The sequence below is a fragment of the Populus trichocarpa genome, chromosome 16 (genome assembly GCF_000002775.5).
Source record: "Populus trichocarpa isolate Nisqually-1 chromosome 16, P.trichocarpa_v4.1, whole genome shotgun sequence".
Taxonomy (NCBI): domain Eukaryota; kingdom Viridiplantae; phylum Streptophyta; class Magnoliopsida; order Malpighiales; family Salicaceae; genus Populus; species Populus trichocarpa.
In genome coordinates, this window is record NC_037300.2 from 10,838,862 (window position 1) to 10,864,015 (window position 25,154).

At 34.4% G+C, this 25,154-nt stretch overlaps 1 protein-coding gene across 2 annotated transcripts; it reads left to right on the forward strand.

Moving 5' to 3' along the window:
- Window positions 1-11,380, forward strand: LOC7486539 (peptidyl-prolyl cis-trans isomerase PASTICCINO1). 2 transcript variants are annotated; one of them, XR_002978457.2, is made up of 21 exons: window positions 1-367; window positions 469-553; window positions 677-746; window positions 911-1,008; window positions 1,361-1,483; window positions 1,905-1,937; window positions 2,643-2,701; window positions 2,805-2,889; window positions 3,168-3,323; window positions 4,776-4,833; window positions 7,457-7,605; window positions 7,691-7,788; window positions 7,912-7,981; window positions 8,299-8,358; window positions 8,515-8,571; window positions 9,060-9,128; window positions 9,230-9,307; window positions 9,975-10,076; window positions 10,155-10,226; window positions 10,314-10,661; window positions 11,007-11,380. XR_002978457.2 is itself a non-coding variant. In XM_024587873.2 (20 exons), the coding sequence occupies exons 1-20, from the start codon at window positions 291-293 to the stop codon at window positions 10,581-10,583; spliced, it is 1,869 nt and encodes a 622-aa protein (XP_024443641.1). In that variant the 5' UTR covers window positions 1-290; the 3' UTR covers window positions 10,584-10,788. The 2 variants fall into 2 exon arrangements, 1 of the variants encoding a protein (XP_024443641.1); XM_024587873.2 differs by lacking the exon at window positions 11,007-11,380 and having other exon boundaries at window positions 10,314-10,788.
- The last annotated feature ends 13,774 nt before the right edge of the window (window positions 11,381-25,154 follow it).

Sequence of the window (25,154 nt, forward strand, 5' to 3'; positions counted from 1 at the left end):
CAAGAAATTGGGATGGAAATGGAACATCGATTAATCTATAGAGGTGAAAATGAAATTTACCCAAAAAATTAACCAAACGCTCTAACTAATTTCCAACTCCTCCATCGACCTTCATCTTCGAAGATAACGACCTGCGGTCAATTAGTCACAGATTCTTCTAGAAATCAGGATATATTGCATTTCGATCCGTGCAATTCAGTTCATTTACCACTGTAAGTTCTGCTAGGGTTTAGTCAGTCTGCTTGTTATTCCATTGCTCAGCTTCGATTCTTCGAAGTCGGGGATCAGACATGGCTGCGGAGGACGGTACGGCGCAAGAATATGTGCCACAGAAGAAGAATAAAGAGCCTACCGAGACCGAGAAGAGGTCAATATATGCCTTCACTTTTTTAATGCTTAATCAATAGCTAATGAATTAGGTGAAGATTTGTTTTGTTCTGTTTTGATTTTGTTAATTTTGGTACTCAGGAGAAAGAAAATTGTGCCTGGAAGTTTAATGAAAGCTGAAATTAGACCAGGAGGAGGTGATGCGAGACCATCTGATGGTGATCAGGTTACTTTCTTTCCTTCCTGTTTTAATCATGCTTCGTGTTTGTGTGTAATCGTGTAGTGCGTTGGTTGGTTTAGTTGCTGAATTTCAGTTACTAGGTTGTTTTTTCTTATAAGCATTTTGCAGGTCATATATCATTGCACTGTTAGGACATTAGCTGGAGTTGTTGTTGAGTCTACAAGATCAGAATATGGAGGTGAGGTTATGGATTGAGTGATATATGTGTTGAAGTTCTGGAGGAGTTTTAACTGTCTTCTTTTTTATTTAATAGAATGACTTAATTTGACAATTAGGCCTCAAGTAAATGCCTTTGAGTCATCTAGTCATCGTATTAAAGTGAATGTTTTGTTTGACTCACAGGCAAGGGCACTCCAATACGACAGGTTTTGGGAAAAAGCAAGATGTTATTAGGATTACTTGAAGGGCTTCCAACAATGTTGAGTGGTGAAGTTGCAATGGTATTGAGCTTCCTCATTTTCCATACAACATTGTGTGCGCGCGCGCACACTCGTTTCATCATGCACATGTGTTTTTTCCCCTTGCAAGCACATGTTTGATGAAAGAAAGAAGAAAAAAGAAAAATGAGAAGAAAAAAGAATTACATGCACAACAAGAAGTAAAATGAATTGGGCATCCTCTATCAATATATGAGAGACCATTTATTTAATTGTTTAATTTCATTCAGTTTGTTTAATCTATTTAATTTCACTTTTACCTATAAAAGCATGGGATACAGTGTTGAAAAAGATAATCCCATCATTTAACTATGCTGAATTTTCATGTTTTCTTTCTTCAAACCTCCTGTTTCAGTTCAAGATGAAACCTCAAATGCATTATTCTGAGGCGGACTGTCCAGTTTCACCTCCAAGTAGCTTTCCAAGGGATGATGAACTTCATTTTGAGATTGAGATGATAGACTTTTCGAAAGTCAAGGCAAGGCTTTTATTCTAAATGCTATCATTTTATTTTGTTACTTTTTGGCAATGCTGAATATTTTTTTCTCATGATTATTTTTCCGTTATATTATTTCTATATGATATTTCATGATGCCTTGTGTTACTGTTAATTGAAATGCAATCCAAGATCCTTGGAGGTTTGTGATTCTTACACTTAGATTTTATGCATTTATACACCAATATATCTTAAAGCTAACAATGGTTGATTATAGATGCTGAAAGAAGGGAGAGCACACTAAAATATCTTCTCTACAACCTTTTCTAGTTTTTTTTTTTTTCCCATTTATTTTCTGAAAATGTTTTGAAGTTTTAGTTAAAAGGAACAAGACTTGTTACATTTTATTTCATTTGATCTATCCTTAATTCTAATCTTGAATTGTGTTTGTGCTGATTACCAGGTTGTCAGTGATGATTTAGGAGTCATAAAGAAGGTACTGAAAAATACTTATCTGTTGCACGAGATACATGTGGTGGATACCATGATTGATTTATGGGGAAGTTTATAATTGTGCTATGTGCATCTATTGAAGTAGTTTTAGATAATTAAAATTTTGATTAATTCATTTTGATAAATTAATATGTATCATGCTAACTTTTTGCGAATATGAATTATGGTTTGGGTCCTTATATTTGGTTAGAGGGAATATTCCAAAGTCACGGTACTGTCATTTGCTTTCATATTGAAAAGTCTCAGTGTCATAGGATTAAATTCATAGGAGATTGCAAAGTGATACATTTGTTATATTTATGAGAGCACCATTTGAATATTAAATATTGAATTTGGTCAAGTAGTTTCTCTTTAGAGTATAATGAGAATAGTTGTAAATGTCCATCACTCCCTACACCTTGACAAACCCCACAAATGTAAAAGTGAATAATTTTGATATGCTATATAGTGATGACAAACAACTATTAAAAACTGTTGTCCTTATAGAGAAGGAAACATAGGATGTGGGAAGCAATGATGGCATTGAAATAAATGGGTGAATCAGATGCATGTAACACTAAGAAGATGCTACTGGGGTGGACATTTGTTAACTGGAGTAATGTGACTTTTACAGTCAGTATTTATCTGTCCTATTTTGTTTTCAGATTTAAAATTTATTTCATAGTTAATTGACAACTTACATGGATAGGTAATAGATGAAGGGCAGGGTTGGGAGTCGCCAAGAGAACCATATGAAGTAAAAGCTTGGTAGAAACTTGTCCAAAAATCCCCTTTCTTATTCTTTTGGATTTTTGTTGGACTATTAGATGAAACATATGAAGTCCTTACACAAAATGTGCTATACTTCCAGGATTTCTGCGAAGACAGGAGATGACAAAGTAATTCTATCGCCCAAACAAGGAGAACCTTATTTCTTTACTATTGGAAAATCTGAGGTTGGTGATGCATTCTGCTCCACTTTAATATACTACTTTTTTCTTTGATATTCTTGGTTTTTCATGTCTAATAAAATACTTCTTAGTATTTTCATCTTTAGTGGCAATATGTTTCATCAGTTTCACATCTTTCTGCCCCAGTTCTTATTCCCAAGCACATCATGTTGATTTCTTGAGCTCAATAATCTAAACTATTGAAAGAGAAGTTATTTGGATTTTCTTAAAATATTTTGCATTAGGTACCTAAAGGTATTTATGATTATTTCTGACTATATTAGGTACCTAAAGGTCTTGAGATGGGAATTGGAACTATGACACGAGAAGAGAAGGCAGTAATATATGTTACCAATCAGTACTTGACTGAATCTCCGCTCATGTCCGTGGTAGGTCTTGAGGAAGTTCAGTTCGAAGTAGAGCTTATCCATTTCACTCAGGTCAGAAATTTTCTTATTGATGGAGAGCAAAGCATTTCTTTGAGAATCATTGTTTTGATTATTTGTAACTTTAGGTTGTTATGTTTTTATTTTGTAGGATTCGGTGTATTTCCTACTAAAGTACTAGTGATTGGGAATTTACTGTAGTTTCTACGTAGTAGTTCAATTAATGTTTACTGTTTAGGAATTCCTGTTGCCCATGATATTTTTTGTTTTTGGTGCCCATACTGGACCCCACATTATTTATCTACTGAGAGAGCTTTTTTGATTATTAACTTTTGAGCCTTGCAGTATTTCTTTGCTTTTTCTCCCTTTTCTATTTTTCTCTTTCAGTTGCTTTCTTATCCAGCATCTTTTCCTAGTTGCAAATCATAATTGATAATCCATTTGTATGCTAACTTTTCTGCTGCCATCTTAAATGTTACTTTATGATTGCACAAATCCTTATAATATTAGAATAGAGGACACCGGGTTTAAGGTGGGTAAACATTTTCCTAATCCACATAACCGAGAGAATACTCGCATTTGTGCCATTTATCCTTTAAAAGAAAATCTCCAGGAAACTGCCCACAAACAATCGCAAAATTTTATCACACCCATTCCTTTCATGAAAGTACAAATTCTCACCATGTAATGTCTGTAGTTTCCTCTCTCTGTCACGAGAGAAATTCTTTTTTGCACAAAAGCAACCTAGTTCTGTGTTCTATTTGGAGAGATTAACTGTAATTCTTGTTGCATATGGAACATGCATTTGAAAGCCTTTCATAAAACACGGAAAACTCTGAAATAGGAAATCCTAATCCAAAGAGCAATCTGAGTAATAAATTTACTCTTTAAAAATATAGGTTTGTTTATTGATGAGGGATTTTTTGATGATTGCACCAGATAATTATCTTAATGCTAATTTAGTTAGCTAAAATTCCAATTCATGTGAAATATGCTATGTCATCACTTTGTTTATATGGATTGATTTTCTTCCTTTAATTATCATATATATGCTGCACTATATATCTTATATCATGTTCAATTTTCTTGTGTACATGCTTTCATTTTACTCAGGTTTGAATATGGCCATGAGATGAGCCGCAATATGTGGTTAGTTTGCCCATTCCTGTATGGTTAGTTGGTTACTCTATAGGGGGAGCCTTGATGGTACTAGAGGATGGGCTTTGTTGCTGTATATATGTGCTGATTAGCTTATCCTCATTCAGATTTGTCCACAATTTAGGTGATTAATGATGAATGGATATATGCACACACTTGAAAAATACATTGAAGCTTTTAATTTGTTCCTGAGGTATACTGTTAGATAGGCATTGGCTTTTTCAAGTCAGGATTGTATATTATTATACTGTGGTTTTTATTCTTTTTTCTTTTCATCAAAAACTGCATTTTCTTCCTTGGTGAAGTTCCTGGTGGTGCTGTTTAACTCTCTTTACTTAATGTTGACAGGTGAGGGACATGCTTGGAGATGGACGCTTGATAAAGCGTCGGCTTCGTGATGGAAAAGGTGTGGATTCAGAGTTTATTTAAAAATGCTATTGATTTGTTGGTGCATGCATCCGTATTTATGTGTTGCTTGATTCTATTATTTTCTCTGCTCCAATTTTCTGATATCCTTCTGGACTGTATAAAAAATACATGGATGCTGTGAGAGAATCATGTAATTGGATTCTATATCTGAGAAATCATTTCGGAAACTTCTAAACCACTTTTTTCAGGGTATAATTGTATAGTTCCTCATTTTATTAAAATATGTAAAGGGGAACACTTTAAAGCTGTTTTCAATTTTTGTTTACTATACAGGGTCTGTATTAATGTGCTCTCCCTTGATGTGCATGCATGCCTTTTACTAGTATTCTGGTGCATCTTGTCGGTGTTCTAAAATCTTTCTCAATAATTCCATTATGAGTGCAATTTACATTCTATCCTGCAGAATAAAAGTGTCAAAATTTGCACCAACAGTTACTGGACAGTGTCGGGGTTCTGCTCAGTCTCTCTCTCTCTTGTTGTTTTTTCGGTTCTCTTTTAGGGTTTGGTTAATTACATTTGACTCCTCTACTGTAGAGTTTGATTAATTAAGTTCTTCTATTAATATGATTAATGGAGTCCCTCTACTATACATTCCATTAAAATTTACGACCCTCAATCCCTTGCACCATTAAGAATAATGTGCTGTCATGCTAGTCGTGTTGCATCCATTCTCATTATGCTAAAATAGAAAGAAGTTGGTTCCTGGACGAGGTCCTATCCTAGGCTTAGAGCTGAGCTAGACCCCTAACTGACTTCATAATGATTTAGAGAGCTCCGAATCATGCTTTTGAGGCAAGCATGGGCCAAAAGAGAGAGTCCAATCTGACCCTAAGCAGATGCTTTTGATGTGTCATGCTGTAGGAGAAAAAGCTTAAAAAATGAAATCTATATTTCTTAATTTTCTTTATATTTAAAATGTTTTTAAAAAATGAAAATTAATAAAACCTTAAAACCTCGTCACCCCTATTGAGACAAAATTCTGTAGAACTTAAACTAAATAATTCTTGACCAAAATTAAAAAGAGAGATTTTCTGCATATAATTGAAGGTCTTGATTTTGTGCATGTAAAAAGGCTTGTTGGATTCGTTCATTCTTGGATTGTGAAATGTTGGCTGTTTATGGTGATGAATATTACAAAGAGGGAGATCAATGGTGGAGGAGACCACCACCTTCTTTTTCTCGAGAGATTTATTTTGGGAACTACAATGATAAATAGAAACACATTTTTAGGTTACAAAAATCTCAATGGTACAAATATTCCAGCCTCACTGAATCTAACTTCTAATGAAAGCCAGCTTTTCCTCACTTGCGTACACTCAACTCAGTGGCATTGAGATCATAATCTTCTACTTAAAATGATTATGAAAAAATTATGTGTACCACTCAATTTTAAATCCGTATTGATTTTATCGCTTATTTGACCCAAGTACTCCTCTCCACAACTAGATTGGGATAAGTATATAAAAATAGCTGTGTTTTTGATAATGAGACGAGAAGAAAGTGTTGGTGGCTAAATGTAGATCTGATAGTCTTTGTTTTCCCAACAGTTTTGCTTGTGAAAAGGAAAACTGAAGAAATTAAAAATACTCAAATCCTCAAGCGTTTGTAGTGATTAGGAGAAAGAAATAAAGTTGTAATGGTTATACAAGAGAAGCCTACTGCATGTTCGGTGAATTGTCCCTAAAATGGCCTTGCTTTTCATGAGGACTATCATCTCTTGTTTTTGTTTCTTTAGGGGGTTTTGTATTATCTCATGTTTCTTGGTAGATTGATAAATAAGAAAGAAAAAGGAAAAATGCAAATGAGAAGGGATAGAGAAAGGAAGGGTGCAGTTTTTTCTAGCTTGTGTGATTGCTAGAAAAGTGGCAGAGTATTTTTTTTTTAATTTTTAAATGTAGTCATGTTTGCCTTTTTTTTTTGAAAAAGAAGATGTCAAAATTTAGTAAATCTGGACAGGTTTCAAATATCTAAAGGCTCAGGCAGTACTTGCTAACGGCGTCTTGGATGGAGGATTCTAATTTAAATGGAAAACATTGTAGAGGGACTTAATTCATCAGATTAATAGTAGAGGGACTCAATTTATCAAATCACCATAATATAGGGATGACGCAAGTAATTAACCCTTTTAAGGGTCAAGGAGAGCTCTCATGCAAGCTCTACCTGGATTTCCATGGACAAAGCGTTGGATTTTTGTTGCAATAAGTTCAGATTGATTGAAACTATGTTATGTTTGAAAAACTTAATTGTAAAGTCCAACCCTTTAAGCTTTGGGTTATTTGGAAAGCATAAAGGATAGTATGCAATTTTCCTTTTTGTTTATTTAATCAGGAAACATCAAAGATTATACTTGAAATTAAGATGATGATTCTTGTTATTTGCTTGAAAAGCGCAATGAAATCCAGAAATGCAGAATGTCTCCACTTGTGTTTTAAGCTCTATATAATTAGGGCACGTTCACCTCTTTCATTCCAACTCCCTTTTTCTTATTTAGTCCTAGCTTCTTTTGCAAGTGTCTATCCATTTATTTAACTGCTTTTGGTTTTGCAATTATGAAATCATGCATGCTAAAATATAGATTTCTAATAGCTCTGAAAATTTAGGTGAGTTTCCTATGGATTGCCCACTTCAGGACAGTCTACTACGGGTTCATTACAAGGGTATGCTGCTTAATGAAGAAAAGACAGTCGTCATTGATACAAGAATTGATAATGATGGTCAGCCTTTGGAGTTCAGCTCTGGAGAAGGGCTTGTGAGTTCTCTCGTGTAAAGGATGGAATAGGTTTTTATGAATTGGTTGTTTAGGGGAATAACAAATGACTGAATTTTGTTTGTAGGTGCCTGAAGGTTTTGAAATGTGTGTGCGCTTAATGCTTCCTGGAGAGGTAGCTCTTGTTACTTGCCCTCCTGACTACGCATATGACAAGTTTACCAGGTTACATTTTGAGATCTATTGTGCCGCAAATACTGCATAAATTACAGGCACATTTTGTATTGCTATTGACATCATCATTCTTTAACTACTTTCTGACCAAGTTTTCCCTTCCTATATAATTAGACCGGCAAATGTTCCTGAAGGTGCTCATATTGAATGGGAAATTGAGCTTCTTGGTTTTGAGATGCCAAAGGTAACTGAATGTTGTCTCGTAGAAGTTTAGCTGAAATGCTGCTTGATGAACTCTTTTAAACACCTATAGTTAGTGTTGTGTCTTTATTAACTTTGCTAATTACTTTGTCTATGGCTTGCCACTGAAGTCTGCTTTTGGCTCTATAGTGTTTTCTGTATTCAAAATTGATTGAGGTGAACTTGGAATCACATAGGAAACTACTATGAATGTACTTGTGTCAGTTGATTGAGCTTCAAGTCACAGAAGATACTTATTTGGAATTCATGTTTGAGGATTATGAATTTCTCTCCTATTTATATCATGGATACTTTTTTCAGGATTGGACTGGTTTGGACTTTCAGGGTGTAATGGATGAAGCAGAGAAGATCAGAACCACAGTATGTGTACTTCATGTTTGTTAATTGTGCTGACTTTACTGGCAATTTGGATGTGTTCCAGTTATAGTAATTTATTTCAATGACATGAATTGGTTGTTTGGGGTGTAAATTTGTGTATTATGATCTTGAAATTGTGATGATCTCCTTGATCTTCAGGGAAACAGGCTTTTCAAAGAAGGAAAGTTTGAGCTTGCTAAGGCAAAATATGAGAAGGTAATGTGCTCTCTCCTAACTACATTCATCTCACATCTTGAGCATTAACATTGCCATTCAAATTCTTGGGTTCCCATCTTTTATTACTCTGGATTTATTTCCACCACACTGCATGAAGCCATTTGCTGGCATTGTCATGTTATAATCAGTATTTTGAAATTCAGTATCTACATGTTTAGGCTAGCAAGCAATCACATTTCCCAGTTGGTGACGTACATGAAATCAAGTTTGTTTTTCAATTGGTCATCAAACTGAATTATATATTTAGATATCGAACATGTTCTTATCTCGGAAATTGTTAATTATGGAAGTGCCATGACCTGCAATTTAGTTTTGCTAAAATATCTTTCCTAATCGTCAAAATTTGCTTCTCAAGATAAAAATCTTTTATTCTGATTTCTTCAAAAGTTTTTGTGCTCGTAAATGTCTGAGTTGTATTTATGAACCTTTCAAGTCCTCATATAACATCATGAAAAACTGTTCCACAGGTTCTTCGAGAATTTAATCATGTTAATCCACAAGATGACGAGGAAGGGAAAGTTTTCCTGAATACAAGAGTAAGCTTTTTACCCCTTGCAGTGTAGGAAAAGAATCACTATCAAATATATTTTTCCATCTCTCACTTGATGCTTTCATTTTCTTTCTTGTATGTTTGAAGAATTTGTTAAATCTAAATGTCGCTGCATGCCACCTCAAATTAGGGGAATGCAGAAAGTCCATTGAGACATGCAATAAGGTATGTGTTTAATTCAACTAGTTTCTGTTTTCTTACATGGAAATCTTGTCTAGCAAGAGCCTTTACTAGAGTGTAAGGAGTACAATGCTGTGAAAAAGATGTCATTGATGTGCCTGCTGTAGTTTATTGGATTTGGGTGAGAAGACAGATTATGTTGGGCATCAATTATATATTATTAATTGAAATCAGTTACTGGGGTTCAGGGCTTTGTAAGTCTTTCAGATGAGGAATTTCATGTGAAGCAGAACTGGCAATACACTAGGTATCCAGCTCTTGTATAACATGACAGGGTCCAAACTCCCTATGGCAGCACACTTTGTGCAGAAAGCTGCTGGTCAATTCCTAGCCCCACATTAATTGCTTACGACTTGTTTTGGGGTCGAGCATTGAGGTGGCTATCAGCTAGCAGTAAGAGAGCATGCCATAGGATGATATATGATGTTCTTGTCTGATATTATCCTATATATGATGTTCCTAGGACAAGCACTTTGAAAAAATACAGATGCCAATGAGGCAATTGTGCAGAAAAGTTCCCCTATCTGGAAAGTGGGAAACCAAAAAAACATAGCTTGCTTTTCAATGGATGCGTAGTAGTTAACTTATCCTGAAGTCCATTGCCATCCTTCAGAGTCTGGATGTTGATGTTCATTGCTGATAAATCCTGCAGGTTCTGGAAGCAAATCCTGCACACGTCAAGGCCCTTTATCGCCGTGGAATGGCCTACATGGAAGTTGGAGATTTTGAGGAAGCAAGAAGTGATTTTGAAATGGTAGCACCTGTAGTTGTTATTTAGTGCAAACTTCTAATTCTTTGACATCCATTGTCTGAATATGCTTCTGGATGTCAGATGTTGAAAGTCGACAAATCATCTGAACTTGATGCAACAGCAGCTCTTAAAAAACTGAAGCAGAAGCAGCAGGTGGGTTAATGTGCAACCAAATTCTATTTGCAATTTGAGATGGACATACACAATTCATATCGTGCTGCTTGTCCATTTGATGAGCAGGATGTCGAGAAGAAGGCACGGAGACAATTTAAAGGACTATTTGACAAGAAGCCAGGGGAAATTGCAGATGCTGGAACTGACGACAGAGGAGAAGAGCAGAGTACAAGTGAAAATCAGAAGAATGGTGATCAGGAGGATTCAAATGGGACTGACACAGAGGATGTTGAAGATGTGGCCGATGAACCTAGAGAAGGATTGTTCTCCCGCTTGTGGCCAACTGGTAGAAGATTGTTTTCAGCTCTCGGGCTTCAAAGATGTGCGATATTGTGACAAAGCTGTAGATCAGCATTATTTTTGTCACAGGCTGGAAAAAATCTGACTTTGAAAGGAAAAAACACATCAAAGAAGGTTCATATACCACTATCATTGTAGCTTCACAAAGAAATTCATATTTTGGCTTCCCGTTTATGATGATATAAATCCATGGTGAGACAGACAAAAACTTACTAATAGACATAAGATCCATTGTTGTTAATACCGTTCCTGTCATGTCTGGTCGGTATCTCGCGTTTCACTTCCAAAATCTTAGCCCACCTCAGGTTTTTTTTGACTGCATACTATCGCTCTTGTATCTTTTCGTTCTGCTTTGAAGTCGGGTCATCTTTTTAAAAAATCTTTAGGTTAAAATCTTCTTATTTTCTCCGCCTCTTTTCTTTAGTTTCTCTAACAATGTTTGTCATTATTATATTGCAGCGCTAAAAGGAGGATCAAAAAGTAAAGATTGAAGGCTAGATTGTATTCACATAAGATTTTCAATTTCAAGTTCTATAGCAAGCAACACAAACTTTCTAAGTGTGGTTTTATGGGTTTTGTTCAAAACCAATAGAGAATGGCTTTTATTCAAAAAAAAATATCGTTTTCTTTATCTTTGGAGATTCTACCTTGGTCTTGGTTTTACAACTTAATATTGTTGAGTTTTGAAGTTCAACCAATCGAACACGTTCATATATAAAATAAGAACAGATATAAGAGAAAGTGGTTACAAAAAGAAATTCAAGTCAAATTGTCAGTTTTTTTTCTAATTTCTGACAGAAATTTATATTCTTATATAAATTTATATTTTTTTATCCCTTTGTTGTTTGATTTGATGAACTTTCCAACTCAATCAAGTTAAGTTGATAAATTAGGACTAGAGTAGAAAACTCCTTCCTTCATGGTGCTACTTGTGGGGAAAAAAAGAACGAAAGTAGAAGCCCGTAGAGCGTGGATTTTAGGGTACATTATGCAATCGGTCCAATCCTTCACGGATTTGAGGGTCTATTTAAAATTGTGGTAGCGGTTGTTATTTAAATTATTTTTTATTTAGAAATATATCAAAATAATATATTTTTTATTTTTTAAAAATTAATTTTAAGATCATCACATTAAAACGATCTGAAAATATATATATAAAAAATTTTAGCAAAAAAAAAGTTTTTTCAAAATTTGAGGGAACGCGTTCCCAAATGGACTCTGAATCCCGGCAGTAAAAATAAAATTTGTAAACTAAGTTGCAAGCCAGCAAATTAAAAATCCACAAAATCCTATAAAGTTATACGGTAAAACTATTTTCTTTATGCAAAATATGAGTTTTATATAAGTATTTAGTATTGTGGCTAAAACATCGTTTATTTAAAATTTAGATTTTTTTTATTTAAAATTATTTTTTAGTGTTTTGAATCATTTTGACGTGCAGATATTAAAAATATTTTTTTTTAAAAATAAAAATATATATTATTTTAATATAATTTTGAACAAAAAATACTTTGAAATACAATCTTTATCCTATTCCCAAATAAACACTACATTTAAAGATATATATAAAAAACAAAAACAAAATAGGAGCAATATCAACACATCATCCATAAACATCATTGATAAAAATAAACATTAATATATAATAAATTTAGATTTCGCGTATAATTCTTCCCTTTTTGATATTTTTTAACATGTTTTTTGTTTGATTGTATCATTGTATGTCATATAATATCTACAATGTGATTCTTCAGTTAGAGTGGATATTTAGTCAACAAAATTGAATAAATATATGATTGATACATGTACATTTGTAATAAAAAATAAAAAAGAAATAATTTTTAAATATAAAAATCATTTTCTCCTTATCTGTATAAAAGAAAAAAATAAATTAAATATGATTAAAAAAAAATAAGAAAATCAATCTACAATACAATTTTCCATTTCTAATTAAAAATATAAATAAAAAAGTATAATAACTTTGATTGAGAAAGTTTTGTTTGATAATGTGATACTCAATACTTTTCAAAAGGGCACGACATATAGTAACTTAGTCAAACAAAAAATTATTATAAGGACTTAAGAAGGGCAGGAGCCCCCCTAAAGTTTATTTTGATCCCTATAATTATATAAATTATTCAATTATTTCCCTTGAAAATTTTATATTATCCCCTCCTAAATTTTCTTATAATAAGAGTTTTTAGTAATAATACTTGGTTTCTCATGTGATATAATATATGGTTTTACCTTTTCTTATTTAATTTATATTGAAATTGTTTATACAAGAGAAATAACATAATAAAATATTTTTTTATTTAGATAATATGCACTAAAATTGATAAAAAAACATATATGAACTAGTTAAAATAAAAGCTAAAAGAGACGAGTAATTCACTGTACATGCACTCATAATTTATTATGGATTCGTATAGTAAAATTATCATCTATTTTATAATTAAAACCATATAACTTGCTTCTAGGGGTAAAATTATCTTTTTCACGGAATCCATTTATCATTACTAAAAATACCAAAGAAAAATCAATAGCCAAAGGAACAAGAGTGGCCGATCATTTGGGGGTTGAATGGGAGGAAAATAAAATTTGATTTTCTTTATAAAGTCTTTGTGATGTGTTGTTATAATGTAAACAATGACTAAATAATATAAATAATCGCATGAGAAGAAGAAGGGAATGCTTGGTTCCCTGATGCCAAGTTTTAGTCAAGGCTAAATTGAGGAGAGGGAGGAGGAGTTTTAAGATTTCATATGTTAATGATGAGTGGATTATGTGTGGTAAGAAGTTTACTAATAGGAGAAGCATTATAACTTGATAGTAGGGAACTTTATAGATCGAATACATGTGCTATGTGATGTAGAAACGAGTTTATTGGTTATATGTATAGCCTATGGCTTGTCTTAAGAGGAGTTGCGGAATGTAGGAGAAACATGGAATTCAATGATGTATATGTTTCTTAAAATAGTTCTAGATCATTTTACACAAAAGAGGCAAATTAGCTTAAACGACACTTGAGAGGTCATATTTAGGAAGGTTACCATGCATACTTAGAAATAATTGTCTTAAGATAATAAGGGGAAATGGAGATAATTGAAGGTTCATTTAAACCATCGATGAAAATTGGACAGATTTTTCACCCTGATTCTAGAGAGGATTCGGGCCTAAAAATGATAATATTTTGAAAAAGTTTCTCAAAGAAGTTATAGCTAAGGATGTTAGCTTTCCAACGAGTCTGACCTTGCTTAATTTAGAGCTCTAGAACTCCAGATATAGATAAATATTTGAGGAGAGGTTGAGCTGCAACCTCTGTTGGTAGTTTTGACAAGTTGTCAAAACAAGAAATTTAGTCATGTTAGGGGCAGAATTAGGTTTCCTTCCCTTCAAAAAATGTGTAGTGCTATGTCTTGGCGTTCAAAAGGAAATAAACCATATTTGAAATTGAATTTGTGATGTTATTTATGATTTGATAATAAACCATAATCTTAAGGGATGTAATTGAAACACAAATAGAAATGAAGCAATTGTCAAAAAGGGAGTCAACATTGTCGCTATGATCATTATTATGTGAAAAGTAACTTGAGTAAAAACAATGTGGTATGCTTGTGAATTCAAGAGGGACCGCGTGAGGGGCATAACAACAGTAAGGAAGGGGAGCGTGAGTCGAGCTTCTACAACAAGTAGGTTTCCTATACCCTTCTTAAATATCTGTAACCTTGAAAATCTATTTAATTCTTGGATTGCATACATGTTGATGTTGCCAAAAGAAGAATCGATCCGATGAAATAAATGAGAAATGAAAACATACTTGACTAATTGGTTTGGTTATGAATAATGAACTTCATTGATAATCGCTTCTTGAATTTGATTAGCTGGTTCTGAGTATGGAAGGCTAATGATGTTAATAAGATTTACTAACATCTGCATGACTATCCTAGAGAATAAGGGATTCTGAACTTGATTAACAATTTGGGTTAAGAATAGTTAATGATATTGATGGGCGATGTTGATATCGATAATTCCATGAAACTTGATTAGCTATTTCTGATGTGAAAGCTAATGATGTCAAGAATCTTTGACATTGACATTCTCAGAGATATTCCAAAGTGTTATGAAAAATTAATTAACTATTTCAGTACACATGTCATTTGACGAGTACCTGCATGTTAGTTCCAGGTATCTCTCATACTTCGATTTATGACAGCAACTACTTCTTTTTATAAAGAAAGGAACATAATATGAGCCGGTCTCAATAACTCTAATTAATAATAAATTTTACTAGAACATTGACCATGAATTACATTTAGAAATAATATTTTAATACAATAAGAATCTCATTATTATAACAATTATATAATTTTCTATGCAAAGTATTTTTGTTCCATGACTTTATCTTTCCTCTAGATTCATTAATAAATTATAATATAAAATATTAAAAATAATAAAAGTTTTTATTAATAATAAATACAATTTACATAAATAAAATTAGCACAACATGTAACCAACTGGTTAGTTACATTACATTGTGTGCCACTTCTACAGGTTTCTTTCTTTCTTTCAGAAGGGATTATAATTATCTTCTATATACTTAAGATGTTCAATTCTTCACAGCATAGATTCGGCTTGTTTTAAAAATATAAGCTATATGTAATGATTCATTCGGAAGCAATCCTTGGACGAAAGTGAGCAAGAAATGAGGATGTTAGTACTGGAATTGGCAGGTCCAGAAAAAGAAAAAGAAAAAAAGATTAGAGTCATTCTGGGGTTGGGCAGGGACTAAGAGTTGGAGTGTCAAATAGGTGGTTGGAGTGTCGAAGTTAGTGGTTGCTGCAGGTTGGAGTTCAAAGCTTGTTTATTTTTGTCTTCGATCTGTTTTTTCATTACCAAACATATACCTAATAGAGATAAAAAAAAAATAAAGAAATATATGGATAATTCTGCCACAATTTTTGCTTTTAATTGTTTTAAAATGATTACAGTTAGAAATATCAGGTTATGTTTCCGACATTATTTCTATTTAAAACTCATCTTGTAAGAAACATAAAATTAAGGATGTATTTTAGAAAAGTGTGAATAAAAAATAATAATAATATAACATGCCAATTAATTATTTTCTTTATTTATATAAAACATCAAACATAACCATCTCCTTGCAACAACAACAAAAGATACCTTTTATTTTCATCTGCCCTATTGTACGTAGGATGCACACCATATATACATACTGTAACAGTGTTAAACGTGCACGAGGTGCACACTTCGGCAGGTTGTCCAAAACAGGGCCTAAGGGTGCTGGCATCCATGCCAACAGTGGGAGAAATCGGCAGCGCAGATTTATGCGGCTGTGGGTTCTTCAAAGGAGAATCGGCAGCGCAAATTGTTGACGAACATTGGCTTGACGATGGAATGTCCAAGCCAGGCAGGAAAACTCGTCAGGGGCATAGGCTGAGAGAACTGGGGCTGTCGAGGAATTCGGCAGCGAAGAAATTGGCAGCCTGCACGCAGATGCGAATTCGACAGCGCGCAGCAGCTTGTGCAAGTCAGGGGCTCGACTTGGCACGATCTAAAACTTGGACGAAGGACTGTCCAAGGCATACGAGTGACTCAACAGCTGACGAAGCAAGAGCTGACAGATGGGGCTGCCAGGTGAGCATGCAGAACGTGGGTTAGTGGCAGTCATGGTCTTCCTAGATCATGGGATCATGGGACAGAATGTGGGTGAAGTGGCAGCCTCATGGGGCAGAACGTAGGAGCATAACTGGAGTGCTCTCCAAGCTGCTGAGATCATGGAGATCATGGGGGAGAAAGTGCCCCACTATGTCCTGAAAAATAGGAGATCATGGGTGAGCCTTGCAGCTCACATACTTGGCTATAAATAGTTGTTGAAACTCTTAGAGGAGAAGGAATATAGAGCATACGAGATAGGGAATGCATAGAGAGGAATAACGTGTGTAAGCTTGATTGTGTAGCATGCGAATTCTGTGCATAGCACACATTATGTAATCCTTTGTTGACGAGATAAATAAAGGTTGAGAGTTCTTCTTGTATTGTTGGTGTGCTTTGTGTTGTGCAATTCTACTTGTGTATTCCGCTTGTCTTTTAACTTGGGAAAGTGGGGAAACCTCTCGGGTGAGGGAAACACTTAGTTACTAGGCAAACACGAGTGGGATTGGCGAGGGAAGGCTGAGTCTAGCGAGGGACTAGGCTGCCGCACGGGTTTATTCGCGGAGCGAAAAATTACCCCGTGACAATTGGTATCAGAGCGCGGTTGCGTTCTTGGCAGAACAACGAGATCGTTCTGTGGGCAGATCGAAGGACTGATTTGCTGAAGCTATTGTGGTGATAGTTTGCGAAATTGGTGACTTGAAGTCTTATGCCAGCGGGTATGGAGGCAATCCGAGAGAGACTGACTCGACTTGAAGAGTTGATAGGGCCAATTTTAGAGGATGAAGAACAACGTTCTATCAATGACAGGTTGAGGGAAGCCATTGAAAGTGCTGAACGGGCTGAAAGCTTGTACATTAGCCTTGCGGCAGAAACGAATGAAAGGTTGGAAGCTGCGGAGGAAGCAATTGCAATCTTGAAAAAGGCTGTGGCAAACACTTCTGTTGGTACAGGTATGTCTAAACCCAAAATTCCTGAACCGAAAGCCTTTGGGGGTGCTAGAAGTTCCAAGGAATTAGAGAATTTCTTGTGGGATATGGAACACTATTTCAGTGCTGCCAAGGTCGGGTTGGATGAGCAAGTGAACATCGCAGTGATGTATCTCACGGGAGATGCAAAATTATGGTGGCGGACAAGGTTCAAGGAGGATCTTAATGCTGGTAGGCCAAAAGTGGAGACATGGGAGATTCTGAAACGTGAGTTGAAAGAGCAATTTCTGCCCAACAACACGTCCTGGATTGCAAGGGAAGACTTGAAAAAGTTGCGGCAAGATGGGTCGGTAAGGGATTACGTGAAGAAATTTAGTTCTTTAATTCTGGATATTGATAATATGTCCGAGGAGGACATAATGTTCAATTTTCTGTCAGGACTTCAGCTGTGGGCACAGTTGGAGTTGCGTAGGCAGAAAGTTTCAGACTTGTCTTCGGCCATTTCGGCTGCCAATGGGTTGGCAGATTTTGGAGCAGGCGCTAATAAAGGGAATGTTGGAGCATCTTCTGATTCGTACCCACTGATGGACAGGTATGAAATGAAAAAGAAGAAGAAAGGGCTTGGTGGAGGAGAACCTAAACAGGCTGATGGCAATGGGAAGTCAGAAGCCAAGGACAAGGAAAAGGTCTCGAAAACAAGTTCGGGTTGTTTTATTTGAGAGGGGAAGCACTTTGCAAGGGACTGCCCGCTGAGAGCACAACTTAGTGCTATTTCCGTGGAAAAGGATGGAGAAGGAACGACATATGTAAATCCTATACGTGTGCTCAACACTAAGTAAAAGAGTTAGTGGCAAGGGGCCAGCCTAGTCGTTGAGGACTTAGGCGTGGCCAAACTGCCTTGGGCAAGGTAGAATGGGAGGAGTTTCGTAACTTTGACGATGGACAGATCATGGTGACAAAAAGAGAACTCTAGGCGTGAGGATGCGCCAACGAAAAACACACTACATGGAATTCGGCAGCGATGGACAGCGGCAGCCTTGCATGGGCTGAGACGAATTCGGCAGGAAGAGTTGATTGCTGTATGACGGAAAAGTAAACAATATTTAAATTTTATACTTTGCAATTTTGGGGCACGCAGATGTTCGTATGGGAGTTCATGTGGTTCTTCGAAGGGATTTCGTGTGGATGTATTTCGTGAAGAGGGATGGAAACCTTGGGGACGTTTGCGATGAGTGTCTGAATTTCATGAAAACATGATTGCGAGTATAATGTGTTTGACATTTGTGGAAAACTAACGAGCCAAAACATAATGTGTCACAGCTTGGCTTTGAAACAGGTTGACGAAGATTCGGTGGACTGAATTTGTGGTTGAATGTGGGCAAAGCTAAGAGGTTTCGTGGGAGAAACATGGATTGTGACGAGGAACAGATGCGGTGCGAGGGTACTTCGAATCTGTCCGACGAGGGCGTCGGGTTCTTTTGGTGGGGGTGGTTTGTAACAGTGTTAAACGTGCACGAGGTGCACACTTCGGCAGGTTGTCCAAAACAGGGCCTAAGGGTGCTGACATCCATGCCAACAGTGGGAGAAATCGGCAGCGCAGATTTATGCGGCTGTGGGTTCTTCAAAGGAGAATCGGCAGCGCAGATTGTTGACGAACATTGGCTTGACGATGGAATGTCCAAGCCAGGCAGGAAAACTCGTTAGGGGCATAGGCTAACGAGAACTGGGGCTGTCGAGGAATTCGGCAGCGAATAAATTAGCAGCCTGCACGCAAATGCGAATTCGGCAGCACGCAGCAGCTTGTGCAAGTCAGGGGCTCGACTTGGCACGATCTAAAACTTGGACGAAGGACTGTCCAAGGCATACGAGTGACTCAACAGCTGACGAAGCAAGAGCTGGCAGATGGGGCTGCCAGGTGAGCATGCAGAACGTGGGTTAGTGGCAGTCATGGTCTTCCTAGATCATGGGATCATGGGACAGAATATGGGTGAAGTGGCAGCCTCATGGGGGCAGAACGTAGGAGCATAACTGGAGTGCTCTCCAAGCTGCTGAGATCATGGAGATCATGGGGGAGAAAGTGCCCCACTATGTCTTGAAAAATAGGAGATCATGGGTGAGCCTTGCAGCTCACATACTTGGCTATAAATAGTTGTTGATACTCTTAGAGGAGAAGGAATAGAGAGCATACGAGATAGGGAATGCATAGAGAGGAATAACGTGTGTAAGCTTGATTGTGTAGCATGCGAATTCTGTGCATAGCAGACATTGTGTAATCCTTTGTTGACGAGATAAATAAAGGTTGAGAGTTCTTCTTGTATTGTTGGTGTGCTTTGTGTTGTGCAATTCTACTTGTGTATTCCGCTTGTCTTTTAACTTGGGAAAGTGGGGAAACCTCTCGGGTGAGGGAAACACTTAGTTACTAGGCAAACACGAGTGAGATTGGCGAGGGAAGGCTGAGTCTAGCGAGGGACTAGGCTGCCACACGGGTTTATTCGCGGAGCGAAAAATTACCCCGTGACACATACCCTTAAAAAACTTGTTGGGTGGTGTTAAATTTCATATATGATTTTAAAACTTATAAAACTTGTTTTATATATGTCAAATTTATATTTTTTATTTATATTTAGTATCCTGAAATTAAGACTTAAAAGAAAAATAAAGGGGATATAAATGGATCATCCACAAAATTAAAAAAAAAATGAATAACAATTGAAAGCAGAAAAATAGTCCATCAAATCAAACAAATAAAAGTTCAAGAAATCAACCTAGGTATAGGCGTATTACTCTTTTGAGAGTCTAATTGCAGTAAATTCTATCAATTTAAAAAGTTAATTTAAAATTTCATAATTTAGTGATTACTGAGAAGCTGTCAAAGCTTATTTTAAGATCAACATCTATTCTAAGAATCCACTTCCAAGTCTTTTGAACAATTCAAATCACAAATCAAGCTAGATTGTTCCTATTTTATTTTAATTTAGTTTTCCTAGGATTGATTATTATTTAAACTAATTTGTATGCTTGTGATTGTTATTTATCTTGGAATTAATTTACATACTTGAGAGTTTTTCTCCACAGCTTTGATTTGTATATTGTCTTGGATTCGGCTTTTGGCAAATTCGTATATGTTTTTTTTTCTACATCATTGCTAGATAATAAGCAACAATTGTGAGAGCTTATGGTATACATGAAGTTTTTTTTTTTTTTTTAATATTATGCATAATATCTATTTTTTAGTGACGAACATTGCTTTACTTAATTTATTATTGAGGTTGTAAGCCATGGATTCTCATAACAACATGCGATGAAGTCATAAAAACATTAAACTAGATGGAAGCTTTCTTGGCCGTGTCCTAGGCTGGAGACCGACTTGTAAAACAAGTTCCCCTTTAGAATAGAAAAATCTTTGATGGTTAAGTTAGTAAATATAAAAGGGATAAAATTTATATGGAAAGAAAATGTGTGTGTAATGTTTGTCTGTCTATTTATATATAGAATCTATGTATGCAATATATGTATAGAGAGTCTATTTATGAAGAATTTGTGTATCGAGTTTGTCCTAGTGTTTGTCCTTTTTTTTTTTACTTAGTGAATAAGGGTATTTATATACCCGGTCACTTGAACTTATCTCATAAAGAAAAAAAATATTTTTCTAGAAAGTTGAGTCATTGATTAGTGTAATGCTCATAATTGGTGGAGATATTGGTGATTTCCATTGACTCTGATATTTTATTTCATGTCTTCATATCGTTCATATTTAACACAAATTCATATTAATATTCATGATTTTATATTTGTAGTTTTGTATTTACAGTTTCAATCTTTATTACTTATTTGAGTCTTTACATTATTTAAATTATGCCATTAAGATATTAATAATTGATTTGTTATGAACTAGTTCCTTAAAGAACAAAAATTTTGAGAATTGAGTGATAAAAGGCAAAGGTGAGTATATTAGAGTAAAAAGCTAAAACTTTATGTGAAACACGAGAAAAGTGATATCTATTGAGTATAAACACATGAGAGGGTGTGAAAGATATATATATATATATATATATATATATATATATATATATATATATTTGCTACTAACTTGAATTTTCACTCTTAACAATGTCAACTAAGAGTAGATCATCACCATTAAAAGAAAGAAATAATCTTGAATGATGTTATTTGGCCTTGCAACAATAATTGGAGTTGATGAATACAAGGTTTGCTAAAGTAATGAGTGAGACGACTAGTTTGAGAATTGAAATGGTTAGTCTTTGAGATGTGCCAGATAGTAGGGGTTTTGAAGGAAAAAAGGTCTACGAGATAAGCTAATTTACCTCCAAAAAAATCTGTAACTGAAATACAAATGAGGAAGCTAAGAATTTTGACGATAACCATAATGATAGGTTTCAGCCACATAGAAACCAAAGGCCTAGGGCAGTTAAGCCATTTGAGCAATTCGACCATAGGAGAATAGATAAAGAGGATGGATTTTAGAATGGTTTGGATAGAGATTTAGGTAGTATTAAGATGAAGGTTCTGGCTTTTCAAGGCAAACACAATTCAAAAGCTTATTTGAAGTGGGATTTTTAACTATCACCATTTCTCTAAGGTAAAGAAAGTATAACTTGTTGTTATTGAGTTTACTAACTATGCTATTATTTGGTAGGATCAATTTGTCTTAGAAAAGAGGAGAAATGGAGAGAGACTAATACAAACTTGAGATGAGATTAAAGTAATCATGATAAAAATGCTTGTTCTTGGTCATTATTATAGGGAACTATATCAAAGATTGCAAAATTTATCCCGAGGTTCTAAGAGTGTGGAGGATCACCATAAAAAAATAAAGATTTTCATGATTACAGATAATGTTGTGGAGGATAGAGAAGTTACAATAGCAAGGTTCCAGAATGGATTGAATAGAAAGATAACTAATATGATTGAGTTACAGAACTATATTGAACTTAAAGATATGGCTCATATGGCTACCAAAATAGAGAGGCAGTTGAAAAAAAAAGAGCAACACACATCAAGGAGGTAGTTTAAGGTGTTATTTTTCCAGCTTAAAGGCTGAATTATAGGAGAGAGGAGGATGCCACATCAAATCTAAATATGTGGGAAATAAAGTCGAATCATTTAAGACTTAAAGAAAAGATTTAGCCATTAGAACAAAAGGTAAAGTTGAAATCCCATCTAATTATAATCGTGATATTAAGAGTTTTAAGTGTTTGAGGAGTGAACATATAGTTTTACAATATCTAAATAAAAGGATTATGGTTATGAGAGAGCATGAAGATATTGAATTCAAAAGTGAAAAATTCAAGGAGGATGAGATGCCACCACATGAGGATTATAATGATGTTGAGTATCCAATTGATAGAAAGACTTTGGTGATTAGGAGAACACTTAATGTTTAGATTAAAGAGGATGATGTAGAGCATTGAAGGAAAAACATATTCCATACTAGATGCCACATAAATAATAAGGTATATAAAATGATTATTGATAGTAGGAGTTGTGCTAATATTGCTAGTACTACACTTGTTAGAAAATTAAATCTGAATACTATTAAAAATAAAAAGCCTTATAGACTTCAATAGTTGAATGATTGTGAAGAAGTAAGAGATACTATGTAAGTTTTGATTTCTTTTTTGGTTGGAAAATACAAGGATGAAGTTTTGGTAATGTTATGTCTATGCATGCTACTCATTTATTGTTACGGAAACCTTAGTAATTTGATAGAAAAGTCAATCATGATGGGTTTAAAAATATATATTCTTTTGAAAAGGATAAGAAGACATTCACACTTGTATCATTGTATTCTAAATAAATGTATGAAGATCAAATAAAATTGAAAGGAGAAAGCAAAGCTGAAGAAAAAGATCAATCATTTAAGGATGTGAGGAAAAGTGAAGATAAAATGAGCCAAGAGAGAAGAAGGTTAGATTCGGCCAAAATAGGAATTAGCAAGGATTTAGTCGAGAGAAGAGAGAAGATAGGAAGGGTGAGAAAAAAAAAGAGTGAAAAAAATAAAAATTAAAACATGTTCATTTTTATGCAAAAGGGAGTGAGATTAAAATGTTTATTTTTCAGACATACCTATGATTTTACATGTGTATAAGAAAGCATATTTTAACACAATGACCTTGATCATTGTATTCATGATGCTTGCATTTCTTTATTACAGGATTTTAAGAACATCTTTCCTGATGAGATTTTTAGTAAGTTGTCATCTCTTACGGGAATTAAGCACCAAATTGGTCTTATACTGAGTGAAAAAGGGTTATTTTTTAACTAGGTGATTGAATTTAAATGCATTAGTAAAAAAGAAAAGTTGATGTCGAAAGGAGATTAATCATCCCAAATCCTTGAAAGAATTAATGATGATACTTATAAAGTGGCTCTACTAGGTAAGTAGAGTGATATTATTACTTTCAATGTTTTTTTTATCTCTCTTTATTTGATATAGAAGATGATTCATGGATGAATTTGTATTAGAAGAAAGGGGATGATGCATTCCCAACTACACCAAATGACCCATTAGAAGTTCCAGTTGGGCTAATTACAAGATCAAGAGTAAAGAAACTTAAAGATGCATTCAATGAACTTATTTAGAGTATTTGGGCCAAATTTCAAAAAGGCTACAACTTCAAGAAGTCATGATCATACCTTAATTATTCTAATTTATGTGCAAGAGAGCTTTAATCCATCTGCAACACGGGCCTAATTATTTTGCAATGATGGGCTAATTAATTCTGGTTTTAGAGGTGGTTTTTGGCTTATTTTTTAATACATAATTTTACTCTAACAAGGATATTTTTTTATTTGACCAATAGATCAAGTTGAGATTTTATCAAAAGTTTTCAGAGGTCTTTTTTATATTGGGTAAAAATTTCAAGTCAATCAAACATCGAGAAAACTTTGCAATGAGATTCAGAAGCTACTATGCGAGAATTGTATTGTTTTCTAATTGATTTAGGATTATTTTTCTATTTTATTTAGAACTTTTTTTTTTCCAACATTATTTAGGATTTTCTGACCTATTATAAATAGAGTTATTTATCTTGTATTTATGTTTTCTTTTGACAGACTTTAATTTCAACAATTATTATTGTTTGTGTGAGGTTTTGCTCATACCTTCTAGTTTTTTATTGAACTACTGATTTGTCAAATAATTAACCAAGTTTCATGTCGTCTTATATACTTATCATTCATGTCTCTTTATATGCATTTGGTGGGGGTTCGATTACTTATAGTCTTGATACATCAGTAAAAGTTATTGTTGCGTCAAGATTAATTCCAAACCTGATCTTAACTTTTCCGGGAAGAGTTGATTTAGCATTGGATTTTAAGATTTTTATATCCATGAAGTTTGCATCACATTCAATTTTTGGTTTGTTTTCGAATAAGGTTATGGTATTTTTTTATGACTTTAGCAGACATTTTTTTTTTGCACAACATTTTTTTTTGCACAACCTCTTGCAATGATTTGTTTTCTTAAATTTTATTTGGTGAGTTTCCCATACATGCTAATTTTATTTTTGTATAATTAAATAAAAAATAGATTCTAAAAAAAGTTATTAAACCCAACCAGGTTTTTGACCTTAGTTTCGAGTTTGGTGAGTTAACTCGAGTCATGAGTGTATGAGTTATCTCGAGTTGACCCGAGTCAATCCAAAATAATATCATCTCATTATATATAAAAAAAGGGTTCAAACCACGTCTTCTTGAAAAAAAAATGAAATCAAACTAGGTTTTAACTTGATTGTACCTGGACATGTCAAGTTGACTAGGTCAATTTCCACTTTATTCAATTCGAATCTCAAGTTAGGTAAAAGACCTATCTTGTTGATATCCATTCTAATTGCTTTTAATTTTTATTAAATAAGTAATATAAAACCAAACAATTATTGTTTTGTAGAAAAAAATACATTAACAAAAAGATGAAATTATACTAAGAGAATATTTTATTTAGATGAAATTTAAATTATTCTTATAAGAAAATTAAAACATA